Source organism: Rhinolophus sinicus, chromosome 15 (genome assembly GCF_057876585.1).
Source record: "Rhinolophus sinicus isolate RSI-liver-muscle chromosome 15, RSI-T2T, whole genome shotgun sequence".
NCBI lineage: Eukaryota > Metazoa > Chordata > Mammalia > Chiroptera > Rhinolophidae > Rhinolophus > Rhinolophus sinicus.
The window spans coordinates 12,921,241-12,941,019 of NC_142515.1; the positions used below are offsets into that span (position 1 = coordinate 12,921,241).

Here is a 19,779-nt window from a genome sequence, read left to right on the forward strand (position 1 = left end):
AAAGTTCAATATGCTGCCTTTTCCACAGGTTATGTATAGTTGAATAATCCAAAACTAGGAATAAATTTCTAATGTTGTAACTTTGGGCATTAGTGACAGGCTGCTGAGAGACAGATGTTTGAGGGTAAAAGGCTGTCCCATAACCATACGATGTAGAATTATACACTGACCCCTCTCAAATTTATATCTCCAGCCCTACAATCTCTCTTGAATTCCAGACTCAAAGTCATACCACCTACATGACATTTCCACTTGGATACCTAATGATCATCTCAAACTTAACATGTCCAAAACTAAAATGTTGATGTTTCATACCCCACATCTAATCCACCAACAAATCCTAGACTGACATTCATCAGGTATGCAGGGCTACACATTTTCCAACTTTTAAAATATGGAAACGCTTCAATGAAGTAGATGCTGCCTCACATACCCAAGTACCCAGCCTGCCCTTCCCAGCTCCCCTGGCCCTTCCCCTGACATAACCCAGACCTCTCCACAATCAACAGCTCAAGAGAAAATGCCAGGTATAGGTATAGCACGGCTCACCCAGGATTCTGTTCCAGAACTAAGGCCAGCATCCATTTTGATAGGTTGGTGCCTGTACCTTACAATTATAAATATTTTTCAGTTCTGTCACCCTTACCACACTCCAACCACTGATCCCTTCCTTTACAACTACTATCCTAGTCCAAGCCACCATTCACTCTATTGCAATAGTCTCCAAACTGGTCTCCATATTTCCGTTTTTGCTCCCTTCCGGTCACATTCAACTCTCCACAATGCAACCATAATGATTAAAAATATAAATCCTTCCGATCATTCCCCTATTCAAAATCTTTCAATAATTTCCCACCAAACTTAAAATAAAACAAAAAATCCTTAATTTAGCCTACAACCTCTACATGATTGGCCTCAGGACACATTTATTGAATGAACGAATGAAAATAACCATGGAGCTATAAAAAACTAAGAGCATGAGCTATGTAGCCTAACCTACTGTGTTTCCCCGAAAATAAGACCTAGCTGGACCCTCAGCTCTAATGCGTCTTTTGGAACAAAAAGTAATATAAGACCCATTCTTACTTTAGTGTAAGACCTGGTCTCACTAAAGTAAGACCAAGTCTTATATAATATAATATGATATGATATATGATACGATATAATATAATATAATATAATACCCTCGGGTCTTATATTAATTCTTGCTCCAAAAGAAGCATTAGAGCTGATGGTCAGCTAAGTCTTATTTTTGGGGAAACACGGTAGCTTTCCTACTTATTAGCTGTGAAACCTTGGATGAGTTAGTTAACTTCTATAAGCTTCAGTATAATCACTGAGATTACACCTAGAAAAACATAAGATTCTGGGAAGATAAAATGAGATTGTACTTAATATTTAATACTCTAATAAAAGCTTCATAATAGTAACCTTATTACACCAATGCCCTCACTTTATACACAAGGAAACTAAGTATAATTAAGTCCACAGGCAATCTAGGTTAATGAAGACTAGTATTATGAGTCATTATAAATATATATTGCAAAAACACAGTAAATTTTTAAGTACAGAATTCCTATAATCACAAATAAATCCAATTGAAAAATAATTGTAAATAACAAAACATAGAATAAAGAAAGTACTACAAAGTTTTGAAAGTTTTTCTAAAGCAATTCCAGAACTACTGAATTACACTGTTCCTTTCTTCCCCAGGTATTCTAATTATTTTACACTGGAAAACGTTTTTCTAAAGGAATCCATCTCTGATTTTATAATAGAAATCAGTACAAAAAATTTTATTTGCTTTACACAAATTAGATTTATAAAATAACTTTGCTTCCATAAAGGATAAAAATTTAAAGTCTTCAAGTGAGTTAAACAGCAATTCCCCAAAAGTCCCCCAAATTTATGATTAAATCGATATACTAATTTCTGATGCTACTAGAAAAACTATAACTGCTATGTACAAAGATGCAGAACGGGAAACCAAACAGTAAAATTTTATGTCCTTCAATAATGAGGCACTTGTCCTCTTACAGATTCACATTTTAACAGCAAGCTTTAATTCCTCAAAGCAAGAATTAGTTTCTTTATATCACTTAAAGCAGGAAAAGAAACCAAAAAGTGATCAGGTCAGATAAGAGATTTTCTTTAAAAATCTTGCTCCAGAGTTTTAGAATTCTTTTCAATACAGTTTTGGCTCAGACCTTTAATTCATATATAATCTACGCCATTAAATATATATATATATATTTATTTTACTATTAGGTACATATTTAAAACGCCAAATTTTATTTTCTCTTTGCAGTTCTCAATTGAGATTACATAAATACTGCTAACTTTGAACTACATCAAATGCAGGTTGTTAAATTGAATTTCTATAAATAACTCTATACTGCTGATACCACTTCTGATATTTTAAATAAATGCAATAACAGAAAAATATATATACTCTCTAACTGTATCTCTAGGGTTACTATAGCAGTTAGATTTATTTGCTTGTAAGCCACAGAAACTAATTTTGGCTAGGAAAACTGGGAATTTATTGGGAAAATATGGGTAATTCAGAGAATTCCAAAAAGAGGCTGGAAAAATCAAGCTTAGAACAGAGAGGTATCCGGATATATCATCCCATCGAGACTCCTCTCAATGAGTGAAAAGCAATTTCCCAGAAGAAATTGGGTTGCTAATAGGAAATGGAAAATATGCTGAGAAGGGAGATTTTTTAAGACAGGTGTATGTAACTTACTGTAACATTCCAGAAATAGTCTTATGATTTAATGTGTACTGAGTCTGAAGTTCTCCAATAACAGGCAAAACAAGATAACATCATTGCAAGGATCCTATCTTCTAACATCATTAGAAAACTTTTATTTTGTTTCAGTATCTAAATTATTCTAAACATTTTCTAGGCCATAAAAGCAATTTCCAATGGCCAGTTATCAATCTTAGCATATATTAAATGTCCACAGCTGTTTTGGAGTTATTTTAATTTTACAGAATAATGAATTGTGTGAGTGGTAAACACCATACTAGGTCTACTCCAAAAATACTTGGTTCTCACAGGTCAGTGATGCTATTACAGAATGGAAAGAAACTGCTCTCTCTATTAGCAAAAAACAGTGGTTTCCAACTTATTATTTTTGAGTTGTGGAATGCTTAAAAGAAAGCTTTACAGATTTTGGTCCTTGTTAGTTGAAAATGACAAATATAGAGCTAACTACTTATCTAAGTCAGAGGCAACAAAACAAGTGGTTGTAAATATTTCAACATGAGGTAAACTTCTATAAGGAAGGAACTATAAGTCTAGCACAGATAGTCTGTGTTCTGTACACTGTGCTGTGACCCAGAGCTCAGCCCTCTTTTCTACTCTCTATATACTCACTTCCCTGGTCATCTCATCTGATATCATGGCTTTAAGTACCATTAATAGTTTCCAATTTAATATTTTTAAGTCAACCACCCCCATACCGATAGCTCTAGTACAGACCTCTCTCCACTAATCTCCAACTGCCTTGTCATCATCTCCTCTTAGATGTCTAAAAGACATCTCAAACTTAATATACCAAAATCAAACTGATCTTCCTCCTAAAATCTTTCTCATATCAGTTGATAACAGTTCCATCTTACTCTGAGATCAAAAATCTTAAAGTCATCTTTGACTCTTTTCTTTCTCTCATCCCCCATATCCAATACATCAGCAAATCCTATTAACCCTGCCTTAAAATTACATACTGTATTCACACAATTCTCACCCCTCCACTGGCTGCCCACACCACTACCATCTCTCATCTAGACTGTAATTACAGCAGTAGACTCTTAACTGGTACTCTGCTTCCACAGTCTATTTCCAATAAAGAAGTCAACAGGATCCTTTTCAAACCAAGTCAGAGTATACCAGTCTTCTGCCCAAATTTCTTCAACGGCTCCCCACTTCACTGAGGGTAAAAGTCAAAATCCTTACAATGCCCTACAAGATCAGGCTTAGCTGATCTAGCTCCATTCTCCACAGACCTCCATCACTCCAACAACCCCTTAACTCCATATCCCCAACCACCTGTCTTGCTCTGTAACTTCTCTGAGCTTATGTCTGACTAATCTCCCCTTCAATAATTCAAGCCCAGACATGCTGGCCTTTTTTGCTTGTCCTCAGACACACCAGGCTTGTTCCTACCTTTGCAGGTAGGGGCTTTGCAGTGACTGTTCTCTCTACCAGGAATATTCTTCTCTTGAATATCTATATGGCTAACTCCCTCACTTGCTTCATGTCTTTGCTCAAATGTCACCTTTGCAGGATGGCCTAACCTGACCATTCCATTTTAAATTGTAACTTCCATCCCCAGATCTATCTATCCCCCTTTCTCAGCTCTACTTTATTTTTCCACAACTGTCATCCCTTTCTACTATACTATACTTACCACATATATATTTATCATTTATGATCTGTCTCTGACTTGAATGAAGATCCACAAGGATCTTTGTTTTATTTGTTCCATGATTTATCCGAAAGACCTAGGATATGTCTAGTACTTAGATGCTCAAAAAGTTTTGTTACATAAATGAACTAAATAAATGAATGAATTAGCAAATAAGCCTTGTTTTATATACATACATTCCCAGCACTACTTTTATTTTTAAACAATCAACTTTTCAAGTAGGTCAGGAATAAAATTTTTATCGGCTCTTGCAAAAAGGTGGATGTGCTGTTTTTGCTGGGTGGGGAAATGAACTAAAAGAAAAGAATTGAATCTAGTATATTACATGTCTCTTGTCTCTCCACAAAGTTAAATAAAGAGATCATGTTTATTATTATTAAACTTCAAAAAGAAAATAAAAGCTATCCTGTGAAATTCTTCAAATCAACCAGTACTTATACACTATCCTAAAGTAATTATGTCCTAATATGTTATATGACTAAGACAGAAAAAAATACTTTACAATAAAATATTCATGAGTTTGAGTTAAAAGATTGTGTATATATATATATATAAAAGATTGATAATTTTGCTTATTTAAAAAATATATATATATATATATATATATATATATTTTTTTTTTTTTTAAATAAGCAAAATTATCAATCTTTTACAACTTGAATAATGCCATGGAGTTTAAGTGTGTGCTCTGATAATCAATACTGCCACCCAGTGGCAAATATTAAAATCTAAAATCAAAGGTTTGAAACAAATATAAGACAAAGGATCCAAGAACCAGGTGCTCACATTCAATTTTTCTCTCAATGCTTAAAATTATGTTTTGTATACCAAGTAAATTACATAATTTATTGGAGTGCTAGTCTTCTAAAACATCTATATTTGAATGTTCATATATCACTATACTAGCAAACTAATACATTTCTAATTCATTCATTCAACCAAAAAAGAAAAAAAAAAAAATGAGTGCCTACTATTAATACATGTCAGGCTCTACAGAAGGTGCTGAGGACACAAAGGTGATCAAAACATAATCATTCTCAACTTCATGGAGTTTACATTCCAATATTAAAGATAACCAAAGGATCACACAAACATAAATGTGATAAATGCAATAAATTAAAAAGGCAGAGTCCTATGAAAGCTTATAACAGGGGGATCTGACCTAGTCTTAGAATGTTAATGGGGTGAGGCTATTCTAGGAGGAAGTTCAGGAATCAGAAAGGCCTTGAAATAGTAAAGGACGAAGAAGATGCAGGAAACTGAAAAAAGTCCAAATAAAGTGTGACTTTATCAGAGGCACTGATAAAAACACCAAATTACATGATTTACATATTCAGATACTATCTTTTAATCAATAATGTAAAGGCTGAAAACAACCAACTCCAATCTTTATGTGAGAACTGTACCTGAACTGGACTGAAAAGAAATAGTGAAAACATAAAGAATATCCTAAACACGTTTAAAAGGATTGAACGATACAACTGAGCTGGGCATTCTGGAATAGGAAAGGAACAGGGACAATTTTTAAATGGTTAAGCAACAGTCTTGTATATAATAGATGAACCTGTTTTTCATATCTCTGGAAGAGGAAAAAAAATGTTTTGTTGTAGTGGATTAAGAAAAAAAAATTGTCCTCAGAAAGCTACTGGTTTATCTTTATAAACTGTCTACTCCTACCATCTGTTTCACGTTGCAAAGTTTTTCTGAGAGGAGAGAACTACTTAGGCCATTCCTTGTCGATTACAGCAACAATCTATACTTTAAAATATTTCATTTAAACTTGTATTTGTTTAGGAGATTCCAATCACTTGAACCCCTTTCTTCTGTTTGGGGAAATCTCACAATGTGTGATTTTTCTTTTTTTATTTTCTTTTTTTTTTTTTTTCAGAAACAGGATCCCTTCCCACTACACAAATGAGAAAAGTCAAATTCTCTATTTCTATATCTTAAGGCAGCGAGGTATAGGGTAAGCTGAGGTTCAGCCAAGCAGATGCTACTAAGCAGGACTTCAAATCTTCACTCGTGATACAAAGATGTGGGCACAATAAAGGACTCTCTCTCCATGCCTGCAGCATGCAGTACCCATAGTGAACAAGCCAGTGGTGGCAGTGACAGGAATATCCTAATCAAACATTCCTGTGGCTCCATCTTTGCTGTGAATCTACCCACTTAGTCTTCTGTTGTACCTCCCCCTTTCCAACCCAGGTTTTTCCAGCCTTCCCATCTCTTTTGTGAGCGACTCAGTATCCTTTTGTATTAGGTTACAGGTTAAGAGAACCAAAAATAAGTTGCTTAAATAGGCTAAAAGTTAATTTCTCTCTCATGAAACATCCTTGAGGCAAATGGGCAAGTGCTACTGGTTACTATAGTTATTGTCATTTACTAGCCATAGGGGAAGATGTCAATAGTCTAAAATTTCTACACAGCACTTCCACTTGCATCCTACTGACCCAAACTTAGTACAGTAGCCATACTAGCTGCAAGGAAGACAGAAATGTGGTTTGTAGCTGGAAGGCCACAGGCTGAGCCAAAAAGCTCAGTGAATTCTATTATTAAAAAGGTAAGAACGAATGCTGGGACATAGTGGTTACTGCCATACCTTCCAGTAACTACCTTTTCTGCTCAAGTTAGCCAGACAGTTTCTGTTGCGTACAATCAAAGACTTCCAGGGATTCCGATTTTTTTTAACATTATGTAAAAGATAGAAACCTGGTGCCACTGTTAGCAAGTTGATTGTGGGATGGGGGAAATACCACACTTTGGAGTCTGCTTTGAAAATTAACGTTTTACAGTATTCTTTACATATGAACATAAATCTAATTTGTTATATCTTGATTTTGATGTCTTCTAAAACTTCTTTATCCCAATTTTGGAAGCCATATTAAAATAAAAATTCTTTTCAAAGTTGCCTTTTTCCCTCCTGTGACTTATTAAGACAAAAAAAAAATTATTATGTGACAAATGCCACAGAACACAGAAGCAGATGAGTACACACAGTGAGTACACACTTTAAGTAATCTATTTAATATGCATATAGCATTAACAACTATGCATTATGACAAAATTAAACATTCATTATGCAGTGAACGTGTGTTTTTCAAATGTTGCATTTAGTATTTTCTAATTTCTCTATTTTATTTTTTTTATTTTTATTAAATGTATTGGGGTGACACTGGTTAGCAAAATTACATAGGTTTCAAGTGTACAATTCTAAAATACATCATCTATATATTGCGTTGTCGGTTCACCACCAAGTTAGTTCTCCTTCCATCACCAGCTATTTGGGATTCTCTACTATTTTAGCTTTCAGTTTTTGTTAAGTGGCTTCTATAGGAAAAGAGGGACAATTGACTTTAACGGTGCCATCTACCCTTAAAATATACATCTATGTAACTTGGAAAAATGTTTCAAAAGGTTAAAAAAATGAAATTAAATGGTTAAGGAAGAAAGATGAGAAAGTTAAGGGGGTGGGTGGAAGTACAGTGATGGTTGAGCAGATGTCTTAGGCTGTGCTACACAGAAAAACTAATTTAGAAAGCAAAGAGACAGGAAGACCAGGTAGAACAAGCACTAGAGAAATGTTAGGAAGGGAATCCAAAACTTAACATAAAGCTATGCTTTTCCTCTATTCTCTTAATAAAATCTCAATTTCTAAAAAACTAACACTTTTTTTTTTGGTATAGACTAGCATAGAACCAAAGAGAATAACTAGAGTTAACCAATATAAAAGAATAAAATAGAATGAAGGTAGCAACAGCCTATCATTTTTAACCCAAAGAATACAGTTCTAAATAACATATTACAAAAAAACTGCCAGCCATTTACGGTCAAGATGGCGGAAAAGGTAAACTCTGTGCTCACTTCTCTCATGACCACATCTAAATTACAATTAAGCCACAGAACAACCATCACTGAGAATCACCTGAAGTCTAGCTGAACCAAAGCCCTACAACTGTAGACATACAGAAAAAGCCACCTCGAGACTGGTAAGAGGGGCAGACACAGAACGGGCTTGCCCAAAGCCCACGTGTGACCATTAAAAATCAGGAGGCATATCTCGGCTGCAGTAGGACTCTCCCAGAGGAGTGAGGGGTCCCAGCCCAATGCTAGGCTCCCCAGCCCAGAGTTCCAGTACAGAGGGAGAGAAGTCGCCATAATTTCTGGTTGTGAAAAGCAGCAGAGATTGTGGCTTAGTGAGATGGAGGTCAGCTGGAGTCGCAGGTGTACCTCTTAAAGGGACCATGCACGGACTAACTCACTGATGGACTCACTCGCTCTGATCTCCAGTGCTGAGGCGGCAGCTCAAAAGGTGCCAGGGACATATGCAGAGGAACTGAAATGTCTGGTTTCAAGGTGAAGGCTGAAGGAGGAGTTCCGTCGGAGGAGCGGATGGAAGCCATTGTTTCTTTGTTGAGCCTTCCCCCTTCTCTGTGTGCAGACGCAGGTATATGTAGACATCATATATGAGTCTCCATTAAATTGGCTACCACCTTTCTTCTGCCCTGCCCTAGTAATTCCTGGAGACCATGCCCCACCCAACCCAAGACACTTCCAGTGGGTTTTCTGTACAAATAACCTGTCTTAGCTCATGCTGTGGACTTTCATAAAATGTCTCAAAAATTCATAAAACCCAAATAAGCAGCATTTGGCTTCAGCATGTCCCTTACCTCTGGCTGAGCGGCCCTAAGCCCAGCACTAGTGACAGGCAGCCTCAGTTTGCAGATGGCCTCTTGAGGTACCTCTAAACCCAGAGTGGGCAGCAGCCATCTGCACATTGCCTTGTGGTTCATACCAAGTGGCCCTGGGCAGAACACAGGCTGCAGCTAAACGTGGCCTGCAGCAACACCGCTCCCAGGAGGCCCCAGGGTTAGAACACCTGGTAGTCAGCTTCAGATCATGCTGGAGCATCACCCAGCTGCCTCTAAGGATGACACACCCAAAGGGCAGGCTGGGCAGGTATCACAGACCCACTAAAGGGAACCCTCCTCTGCAGGGTCAGCCCCTGCACCACTGCTCCTCTGCTGTAGTCACGGCCAGTCCTCACAACCAATGAGCCCGAGGGTCAATCCCTCCCCCTGATGTGCAAACAGAAACCAAGGCTCAACTACAACAGGAGGACAGGCACACACAACCCATACAAGGGACACTTGGAGCACCTGGCTCTGGTGACCAGAGAGACTGCACCACTGGGTCCCACAGGACACCTACTACAGGAGGCCACTCTACTAAGACTGGGAGGCATAGCGGCCCTACTTAATAAATAGAAACAAACACAGGGAGGCAGCCAAAAAGGGGGGGAAAAGAAACATTTCCCAAATAAAAGAACAGAACACAGCTCCAGAAAAAGAACTAGACAAAATGGAGACAAGCAATCTACCAGACGCAGAATTCCAAACACTGTTTATTAAGGTGCTCGATGATCTCAGGGAGAACTTCAACAAAGAGATAGAAAACATAAAAATAGAGATAGAAAACATGAAAAAAGAACCAGTCAGAAATAAAGAATACAATAATGAAAATGAAGACTGCATTACAGGGTATCAACAGCAGATTAGATAAAGCACAGGATTAAATTAGCAATTCAGAAGGTAGCAGAAAACACCCAATCAGAACAGCAAAAAGAAAAAATAATCCATAAAAATGAGGAGAGTTTAAGGGGCCTGCGGGACAATATCAAGTGTAGGGTACCAGGAGAAGAGAGAGAGCAAGGAGTCGAAAACCTGTTTGAAGAAATAATGACAGAAAACGTCCCTAATCTAGAGAAGGAAACCGATATACAAGCCCAGGAAGCACAGAGAGTCCCAAACAACATAAACCCAAATAGGCCAACACCAAGACACATCATAATTAAAATGCCAAAAGTTAAAGACAAAGACTAAATCTTAAAAGCAGCAAGAGAATAGCAGTTAGTTACCTACAAGGGAGCTCCCATAAGACTAGCAGCTGATTTCTCAATAGAAACTTTGCTGCTGGCAAGAAGGGAGTGGCAGGAAGTATTCAAAGGGATGAAAATCAAGGACCTACAAACGAGATTACCCTGCCCAGCAAAGCTATTGTTTAGAATTGAAGGCCAGATAAAGAGCTTCCCAGACGAAAAAAAGATAAAGGAGTTCATCACCACCAAACCAATATTACAAGGAATCTTAGAGGGACTTCTTTAAGAAGAAGAAAAAGAAAACAAAGATGATCAAAAATATAAATAATAAAAAGGCAATAACTACGTATCTGTCAACAATTACTTTAAGTATAAATGGATTAAATGCTACAATCAAAAGACATAGGATGACTGAATGGATAATAAAACAAGACCCTTACATAGGCTGCCTACAAGAGACTCACTTCAGATTGCAAAGCACACACAGACTGAAAGTAAAAGGGATGGCAAAAGATATTTCCTGAAAGTGGAAACAAAAAACAAACAAACAAAAAAAGCTGAGGTAGCAATACTTACACCAGACAAAATAGACTTTAAAACAAAGGCTGTAGTAAGAGACAAAGAAGGACCCAGGAATTGTACTTCTGGGTATTTATCTGAAAAAAACCAAAATGCTACTTTGAGGGGGCATGTGCATCCATGTGTTCATTGCAGCATTGTTTATAATGGCCAAGAGGTGGAGGCAGCCTGGTGTCTGTTGATGGAAGAATAGATAAAGAGGAGGTGTTACATATACCGGGGATGCCAAAAAAAAAAAAAAAAATGTACACAAGTGGACATTTTGGTCAACGTTGCTCAAGCAGTAGTTTGCCATAATCAGAAGTGTCTGGATGCTGATGGTAACCACTTTGATACCTCTTGTAATTGCAGAAATCAAACGTGACTTGCATTCATCTTTTATTATTGCTATATAATGAGTATTACAATTTTAATACAGTTTTCCTTTCTTAAATTGTGTATGCATTTTTTTGGTACCCTCTGTATACAGTGGAATATTGGTTGGCCATGGAAGGGAATGGGTTCTCGCCACCTGCAGTGGCATGATGGACCTGGAGGGTATTGTGCTGAGTGGAGTATGTCAGACTGAAAAAGACAGATGCAATGTGATTTCGCTTATATGTGGAATCTAAAGAACAAAATAAACAAACAAAACAGACACAAACTCATAGATACAGGAAACATTTTAACGGTTGCCAGGTGGGAGGGAGTTTTGGGGTGAGTGAGAAAGGGGAAGGAACTAAGAAGTACAAATTGCTTGTTACACAGTAGTCATGGGGATATAGGATACAGCATAAGGAATATAGTCAATAATATTGTAATAACTATGTATGGTATCAGATGGGTACTAGATTTATTGGGGTGATAGATGGGAGGGGAATTGGGGGACAGGGAGAAAAAGGTGAGGTGATTAAGAAATACAAATTGGTAGTTACAAAATAGTTGTGGGGATGTAAAGTAAAGCACTGAGAATATAGTCAATAATATGGTAATAACTATGTATAGTGCCAGGTGCGTACTAGACTAGTCAGGGGAATCACTTCTTAAATTATATAAATGTCTAACCACTATGATGTACACCTGAAATTAATATAAAATAATGCTGAATGTCAAAATAAATAAAGTGTAAAAAAAAAAACCTGCCAGATTTTGAATCTTAGCTCTCATTTTCAAATATTTCTAGGTCTTTGATCATTCCTCAGATGTCCTAGAAATAAACCTTTCTCTGTATCCCTCAATGATTCCTCCGCATTCTACACATCTGAAATAAAAAACTCACTTCCCCCCCTAATGATTTTGGTCATAATCCCAACTACTGTAAGCTATGCTTCCTTAAATATAGAATCAGGGATCAGGTTTGGAACTCAAAGGAACCAGTCTAAAGAAGCACAATATCTCTTTCACCAAGCACTCTACCCTCAAAACATTCACATCAATTCAGAGGTCATTTCTGTAATTATTATAATTAATAATGGTATAAAATGCATCTGATTTCTGTACATTTTATAATTTATTTAAATATATATATATATGCACACACATATATGTATACATATATGTATATATATATAAAACTACACATATCATTTTGGTTTTGCTTCCTCATTTCCATTTGCTTATAGACATGTAAAAATCAGGAATTTTTATGATTTGAGGCATTACTAAAGAGAGTATGTGAAAGGCCAATTAACAAAGGACAGGGAAACAAAAGACAATATTATTTTAAACCATATTACAAAATAAGCTTTTTCAAAGAAGGACTGATAAAAGAACAAAACAACAAGATATGTTCATAAACCACAGTGTTATACAAATGTATTCCCCTTTTCCTTTCACAATGGTTGGAACAAAATGGAGATGAACAGCAGTTGAAGAGCAGTTTGAAATCATTATGTGTATAAGCTACACCTCTATTTCTCAGGCCTTAATTTAAATACATTCTTATAGCATTCTCTTTAGAAAGGACATTATTTTAGTTTCAAGACTAAAAGGAAAGAAAAGATACTTGAGGCACTTTTTAGGAGAAGAAAGATCACAGATTATTAAAATAGCCACTTAATAAAATACATGACAGTATAATTAAAGAACACTAAGAAATTTGTATCTGTCATCATCATACTAGGTAATCAAATTCAATTCAATAAGTAATCACTGGTATTTTGTGTGGCTGGCGTAACTAATTTTTTTAATGAGATAACATGGGTTTAAGATGGGTATAATTTATACGAAGCCTGAAATAATTCTTTGAAGTACTCAACAAACTCAGTAACATGTTTTTAAAAGTTATCTCAAGAGTGAGGAATACAACTGTGTGAGGACCACATTCCCTTTGGTTTTTACTTAGATACCCTGTTTCCCCCAAAATAAGATCTATCCGGGCAATCAGATCTAATGCATCTTTTGGAGCAAAAATTAATATAAGACCCGGTATTATATTATATATTGTACTGTATTCTATTCTATTATATTACATTGTATTATAAGACCCAGTCTTATATTATAGTACAATAAGACCGGGTCTTATATTAATTTTTGCTCCAAAAGATGCATTAGAGTTGACTGTCGGGCTAGGTCTTATTTTGGGGGAAACACGTAGCACTATCGCTATTATTGCTACTACATTATAATAACACATGATCATGTAACTTCGGAATATACATTTGCTGATTACCTGAGTCAAAGTTCTTTCTATCAACAGGATTAATACACTGGCACAAAGTACGCTCTCAATATATAAGTATAGTTAGTACAAAGTAAGCTATAGACCGGCAAGTGTATGGATAACAGGCCTAACTCTCATCTTAATTCCACAGTGACACAATTTATGATTTTATATCCATATTTAAGTCAATTAAAACTCTTCAATGTAATTTAAAATTAATCTTTAATGATAGATATTTGTAAAAATGGTTTTGAAATTCTTCCCCAGGAATCTTTCGCAACGAACAGCTGAAGGATTCTTCTATTTTCTAAATATTCTATGTTCTTTTAAAAATAGCCACAAGAGGTCACTCTTTCCTAAGAAATAAGTTTAATATGCTGCAGTACCTTGAAGATACACATTTATTTTCGCAATGAATTATTTATGTTACCCATCATAAATCAAATTTTAATCCACCACACATTAAAGTCAGTCATCAAACCTTTGGGGATTCAACAAAGAATTACAGACGATCACAATGACTGTACAGCTACAATTTAAAAAGAGCTTCACATTTAACGGCACTTGAGTCTCAAAACAGCATGTGGATTAAATCTTTACCAGTTCTATTTATTAAGAAGCAACCTATTAAGAAGTTGATTGTTTACTAAACATTCTAAAAACAAAACAAATACATGAGACTTGAGCGTTACAAACTATAGCAAAACAGATGAGTGTGGATTTGTATTAATCTACTAGACATACGAATGAATGTTTCAAAAGCCATCACACCATACATTCTTACCTTGCCAACTATCGTTGCAGACACACAATTTTTCTCCTGTTAGGTCACAATAACCGTGATCTGGACTGCCGCAGTTGGCTTTACAGTAAGGAATATCACAGGCTTCACCCTTCCAGTATTTATCACATTCACAATATACTTGACTTGGAACAGAGCTACTAGTTGTACACTTCCCATGACCAGAGCAATTGTTAGGACAAGAATTGATTCTGTAAAATAGAATTCACATCTATTCAAATTCAAGGTCATTGAAAAAGAATTTTGGTTGATTATTTTGTAAGCTTTATCATTTTATGTTGTTTTATGTACTTCATTTAATGGAATTTCACAATGAAACTTGAACTAAACTCTGTACCCTTTTACCCCTAATGCAATTCAGTTATATTTACTTGCCACAGGCCTTAGTTTATCCAAAGTGTTTACCTGGCTACCAAGACTCCAAACCTCCAAGGACTATACACTCAACATCTGCAGAATATATACTATTCCAAGCACAATGCGTTGTAAAGACTTAAGTACTCAAATGTTTTGAATATATATTTCACAGAAAAATAAATAAATTCATGAATACTTGAAACAACATGAGAAGCCAAGATATAACTTGGTTATATAATATTTAAATAGCACGCTATCACCTATGTGGTGTTACAAAGAAACGAGGTGTTTGCCGAATTTTGTTTTAAGGCCCTTTAATCAATGATATTCTTTCTACTACATATTTATTCTCCTTTACATACATACCTGAGACAAATAAATCCTATAATAAATTGTTGATTCTAGATATTTAGAGTATTTTATTTCTGGTGAAAAATTCTCTGGTTACCATTTTTCTACATTCTAAAGAAAAGAAAAAAACCTGTGTCTAGTTGCTCTGTGCCACTCCTGTGTCTGTGCCTTCCTGTGAAACCGTCTCTGGCTACATCACCTCACCCTGCACTTTCAGATTAAAAAAAATTTTATATAAAGTGTACGACACAGCATAGATTCTCAGTAAATACTATTTTTCTTATTTTAGAGGAGACAGTGGTAGAGCCATCTCCCTTATCTCTTAAAGCCTCAATTTCCTCCTGTGTAAAATGGGATAAATTCCCACTTGACAGAACTGTGACGAGAATGAAAGAACACAATGCACACAGGGCCTCCAGTACAGTCTATGGAATATGGAAGGACTATGAAAACTTAGCTCCCATACCTCTCTTCAAATTAGGAGTAGCATCCCTTAGAGCACAGAAAGGCAAGTGACTGACTCCCTGTAATACTCCCATACAGCTGTCGCTACAAGTGAAATTACACTATTTCATATTTGTTTACTTAACCATTTACCAACAAACAATTTTAAATTTCATAATTTTTAACCAACATTAACGTGCTAGCATAACGTCCTGAGACTTAGAATGTATCCTAATACAAGCTTAGACAGTATTTGAGGCAAGTTGTTAAGATGTTGTCACTTAGGAAGAGATCCTGTATATTTTGAAATTTAACACACTAGTTTCTAGCCTGCTCCTCATATATAAGACATTTACAAAAAAAAAACACAGTAAACTCTTCTAAGTCGAACTATAAGAACCATTACAATATGAAATTTTTAAAAATACTTACGAATAAAAAATGTTGAAACCAGTTAGATTATATGCAGCATCACTAAAAAAATGTAAGAGTGCATAGCCAGATGTTGTAACAACTTCAGGCACAGTTTCATTTCCTCTTATTTCAGGAACTATCAAACCACTGTAAGAGAGCAAAATTGAACGTTATGTATATTAATATACATATGACTATTAATCACATAACATTTACTCAAAAATGTTCTTCTCATGATCACTAAGTATCTATATTGCATTAAGCAACAAGAAGGAGACTAAATCTGAAACAAGGTCCTATCCATTTCTCATGCAATTAGCTCTACCACTGCTGTCAACAGACTAACGTCCACTTTCATGCCACCACTCTCCTTTTTTTCTTCTCACCATTTAGACTTACTGTCCCATTTCTCCCTTTTGTGTTGTTATCCATTCTCTCCTAATACTATAGGGTGGTCTTTTACTTAACTCTTATAGACCTTCACTTACAGCCACCTTGGTACTCTGACCTTGTAGCTTTACTTTTTGCCACTAGTTGCTAATTCTGATGAAGCCTGAAGGAACACTTCACACCAGCTAAGTGACTACAGTGATATTCTAGTTACAGTTGTACACTTCCAACACACTAACCTAGGTGTTTCAGGTCATCTAAAAATATATACTTTTTATATTTCTTTAAAATTTTGCATTCTTATACAAATGATACTAACATAGGACTATTCCAAAAGACAATCTCAACTTAAGTCCATATGCACACAAAAGAAAACTAACTTTGTTGGGGGGATATAAATGTGCAAAAGCAAGAGTTGTGAGTTAATAACTGGTACTTCTCCCTTTTTAAGGCTACTTGTTCAGGGGGGGAAATTACATATCTTCATTTACTTATTTCAAAGTACCCTTTCTAAATCTGTGAAAACATGCAATATGAGAAAGAAGCTGCTAGCAACAAATACACTACTCAAAATAGTCAATTTGTTCAGGCACTGTAAAACTTATCTTGAAGCACCATCAGGAACTGAATTCCCTCATTCAAATCATATTTGCCAGAACAAAAAATATTATAGTCAAGCAATTTATTTTCCAAACATAGTCTCAAAAGCAAACAAATTAAAAAGTAATCAGCTCTTGATGCTTTAATAATTATTATTACACCTACTGGCTTATGTTTGTGAAGGAACAAAAGACTTATTACAGAATTCAAATTCTATAATAACAGTCTTAGTTACACATATGTATTTTCATTGTAGTGAGATTATATCAAAATGAATACATTGCTAAAAATAATATTCCCACGTCTTTATAACAAAGTTAATCTCTCTAAAACAAATTAAAAGAATAGATTTGTTTGCCTGGTTGTTTGTTTATAAGTATTTTAAAAGCATTACATGCAAAATGGTTTCCACTTCTTGCATAACACACCAAGCAATTTGGACCAACCAACCCTGCCACTGACGTCAACTAGAAAAATGACAAAGTTTATAAAAACAAACAAATCTGCTTTAAGGCACTGGTAAACTAAAAAGATGGTGAGCCCAGACACTGGGGCCATTTCTCCTCAAGGGCATTTTATGATTGCAGAGTTGGAGGTGAGGTCTGAAGCGCTAAGAAACTAGGCTGTATTACAGAGCTAGGAAAACAAAAAGTGGAAGCCAGGGCCCTCACTTTGACCTGGGACCGCCAACAAGTAGGAATAAAAGTGAACTAGTAAAAGACAGGCGTCCAGGGGACCGCACTGCAGTGTGGGTGTGAATCACCTTGATACCTGAATTCGGATTCAGTTGACTGTGGACAGCTAGTGTCCCCAGGCACCTCCTGTAGGAATATAATGTCTTTCTACATCTCAAATTATTACTACATATGATTTTACAAACATCATGTTTAGCATATGACTATCCAACACACAATAAAAAAAAATAGCACTTCTCCAATCCAATCCATTCTCCACATTCTAAAATACCTTGCCTATATAATAAAGTCCAATTAATTTAGTGTGGTACACAAGAAAACAATACTACAGCTATCGAGGGATCACAAAACCTGAGCTCATATTCTGAGTCCATCACTTACTAGCTAGGCAAACTTGGACCACTCTCAGAATCCCTCTGTGCCTCAATTCTCCATTTATAAAATGGCAACAGTAATACCTAAGTAAAGGGTTATTGTGAGGCTGAAATGACGTAATGCACAGAAAGAACTCCTGCACACTGCCTGGCATAGAATGAGCATTCAGTAGATAGTACTGATTGCTGCTGATTCATTAATCTGGCTCCTACATATTCCTTCGCATTTCCTGTGATCAAGTTACTCATAACTGCTTACTATTATCCCACATACAATGTCCTTTGGTATGACTATGCCTTTATACATATGTTTTTCTGTACCAAGAATATCCTATCTGGTCCCCAGACTTTGCCTATCATTCTACTACTCGTGATGAAATTCACCATGAAGAATTAGTCACTTCTTCTGAAGTCATATAGCAGTCTTTCAAAACTTGATTATAATACTTATTGCATTGTTTTAAAAGTCTGTTAACATGCTGCCACCAGTGCCTAAACTCCTATGTAGTGACACAGCTTCAAATCCTTAGGATTTCCCAAGTGATAGGCGCATCTCTACTATTCATGGTGGGCCCTGACAGCTTACGGCAATGAGGACCCATGGTGGGCTGCTAGATAGTGTAAGCTATGAGGTGACTCAGGATAGGAGCTGGCCACAGCAGAAAGACCAACATGTAATTTAAAGGCTTGGGGCTTTGACAAGAAATTAATGTGACTTCTAGAGAGGAGAGGCGCTAGAGATTGAGTTTGGCCTTGTTGCCAAGGAGCCAATCAATCATGCCTCCATGATGAAATCCCAATAAAACCGCTGCACACCTGTAGGTCAGGTGAGCTTCCTGGATGGTGATACACATTAATGTGCTGGGAGGGAAACACGTCCTGAGGACACAGAATTTTTGTTTATGATCCTTCCAGACCTCTCCCTATGTGTCTCTTCATTTGACTGGTTCTGATTTTTACACTTTATAATTAAATTATAATAAGTACAGTGCTTTCCTAAGTTTTGTGAGTCATTCCAACAAATTATTGAACCTGAAGGGGTAGTTGGAACTCCTAAATTTGTAGCCAGCTGGTCAGAAGTGCAAGCAGCCTGGGACCCCTAACCTTGCAGCTGGTGTGTGAACTAAGGATAGTTTTATGGAGGTCTGTGTACTTAACCTATGAAGTTTGGCCCAACTCCAGGTCGTTGGTATTTGAAGTCACTGCAGTGGCCTATATCTTATTCCTTATTACATCCTCCAGACTTACGAAGGTCTCTGGAATTGAGTAGGTAATCAAAAGTGGTCGATGAGGATAAACGGGATCAAATATATGGTGATAGAAGGAGAACTGACTCTGGGTGGTGAGCACACAATGTGATGTACAGACCGTGTATTATAGAATTATACACTTGAAACCTATGTAATTTTACTAACCATTGTCACCCCAATCAACTTTAATGAAAAATAAAAAAATTAAAAGTGTGTTAAACAGCAAATACTTACACAACTGGAATAATTTGTACAATTAGATTCTAAGTTCTCAGCAAAGTGAAATACAAACAGTTTACCTTTTAAGTCACGAGACTGTCAAGTCCTAATCCTGGCTCTACTATCTATTATATGTAAAACTTAATTTCCCTAAGTCTCAATTTTCTCAGCTATAAAAAATGGGGATAAAAGTAATTCTTCCACAAGATCCTTGTAAGGATTCAATGACATTTAAACTGCCTACCACAGTGCTTAGCATCAAATGGACAGTCAATAAACTTGAGTTTTCCAGCTCCCACGGGATACCTAACAGGAACACCTGCTAATGAAAAGTCACTGCTTCCATCTTCAC

General features: G+C 36.2%; 1 protein-coding gene across 3 annotated transcripts in view; it reads right to left on the reverse strand.

Annotated features, from left to right (window-relative positions):
• The window catches only part of ATRNL1 (attractin like 1), a 565,586-nt gene that overhangs the window by 523,118 nt on the left and 22,689 nt on the right, over positions 1–19,779 (reverse strand). For all 3 annotated transcript variants that reach the window (XM_019725236.3, XM_088791845.1, XM_074338995.2), the window contains exons 4-5: positions 15,918–16,046; positions 14,316–14,524 (exon numbers count right to left, since the gene is read on the reverse strand). In XM_019725236.3, the coding sequence (XP_019580795.3) occupies positions 14,316–14,524; positions 15,918–16,046 (338 nt within the window). The remainder of the gene's footprint in view (positions 1–14,315; positions 14,525–15,917; positions 16,047–19,779) is intronic.